At 47.0% G+C, this 1,773-nt stretch overlaps 1 protein-coding gene across 1 annotated transcript in view; it reads left to right on the top strand.

Annotated features, from left to right (window-relative positions):
• Polr3b (RNA polymerase III subunit B) overlaps positions 1 to 1,773 on the top strand; it is a 104,876-nt gene that overhangs the window by 50,694 nt on the left and 52,409 nt on the right. The window contains exon 14 of the mRNA XM_029542033.1: positions 809 to 1,009. Within this exon, the coding sequence (XP_029397893.1) occupies positions 809 to 1,009 (201 nt within the window). The remainder of the gene's footprint in view (positions 1 to 808; positions 1,010 to 1,773) is intronic.

Raw genomic sequence — 1,773 nt, 5'->3', positions numbered from 1 at the left:
GAACTCAGAAATCCGCCTGCCTCTGCCTCCCGAGTGCTGGGATTAAAGGCATGCGCCACCACGCCCGGTTCAACGCAGTATTTCTTAATGTGAATGAAGTACAGTTTTAGGGCTAAAGAGGTAGCTCAGAGTAGAATGCCTTCTTAGTATTTGCAAGCCCTGTGTTTGACCCCCAGCTTTGGAAAAAAGAATAGACAAAAAATTGAAAATAGTTTAAAACATGCAATTTGCTATCCTTGGGCCTGGGTTAAGAAAGTACAGGTGAAAAGCCTGGTGAAAAGTATTTCTGAGTTCAAGGCCAGCCTGGTCTATAGAGTGAGTTCCAGGACAGTCAGGGCTACACAGAGAACCCAACACCAACCAAAAAGAAAGTGCAGGTGATCATCTCTGGTGAAGCTCCTATCAGAGCCTTGTTTTCTGCGTTTATGTTTTTCTTACCATCTTTGGAAGGCATCAAAACAGCTGTCCAATGTGGGGTCCCTTCTCGTTTTAGACTGGTTTTGCCTGAAGAAAAAGCCTTCAGTGGAATCCTCAGTGTCTGGTTGATGGGCGTGGCCAGTGGACCCTGAGTCCCCAAGGAGATGGCTCTCTCCTAGGATGAGCACTTGGAGCTTGTCGCTAGCCACAGTGGCTTCATTCTGTGCCTAGAAAACCCGCAGCAAACCATCTGGCTGAGTTTTAACTTTAGTTGTATCATTTTGGTTTGTGTAATCAGATCATGGCTATATGTGCATTAGCAGGCATTTGCTGTGAGAAACATCCCAGTTTATAGAAAGGTGGGTAGTCTCATGTATTCCTCTCTCTACAGGGAAATTGGTCTCTGAAGAGATTCAAGATGGACCGACAGGGTGTGACCCAGGTGCTGTCTCGCTTGTCATACATATCTGCACTTGGCATGATGACAAGAATCTCTTCCCAGTTTGAGAAGACAAGGAAAGTGAGTGGCCCTCGTTCTCTGCAGCCGTCTCAGTGGGGAATGCTCTGTCCCTCCGACACACCTGAAGGAGAGGTAAGGTACCATGAGTGTCTCTGTGGGGTTCATTTCTTCCACTTTGATTACTGCTTATTTGGGAGGAAACACTGCTGCAGCTTGTCAAGGCTCCAGCACTGTTTGGAAGCCAGCGGGCTTTGATTCCATGTCAGTGTTCTCACCAAAGCAAAAGTTCCACTTTATTGGTTTTGAATTCAAAGTAGCAAGCACCCTCCCTGTAAGCACCCTTTAAGGGGCTCTCAAACTTCTCTCTGAAACCTCATAAGACAGGCCTCCATTGTCTCCACTGATCTCAGCCTTCTTCCCTTTCAAGCCTCCACAGAATAGCAAACTGAGCACTCAATAGCTTTTCCACCCCAGAGTTTTAATGCTGCCACAATCCTCCAGAAAGCACACAATCAGGTCTGTGATAGCAGTACCTATTGACATGGTACCAATGTCTGTCTGCCTTAGGGTTTCTGTTACTGTGTTAAATGCCATGACTATAAGCAACTTGGGGAGGAAGGGGTTTATTTAGCTTACACTTCCAGGTCACACACTCCATCACTGAGGGAAGCCAGGGTAGGAACCTGAATTGAAACAGAAGCCATGGAGGGGTGCTGCTTACTGCCTTGCTCCCCCTGGCTTGCTCAGCCTGCTTTCTTATACATCCCAGGTTCAGCAGCCCAGGGATGGCACCAGCCACGATGGACTGGGCCGTCCCACATCAATCACTAATTAACAAATGTACTACAGACCTACCTACAGGCCAGCATACGGAGGTGTTTTTTTTTTTTTTTTTT

Source organism: Mus pahari, chromosome 9 (assembly GCF_900095145.1).
Source record: "Mus pahari chromosome 9, PAHARI_EIJ_v1.1, whole genome shotgun sequence".
Lineage (NCBI taxonomy): Eukaryota > Metazoa > Chordata > Mammalia > Rodentia > Muridae > Mus > Mus pahari.
The sequence above is the reverse complement of the archived record's forward strand: the minus strand, read 5'-3'. Positions and strand labels throughout refer to the sequence as shown.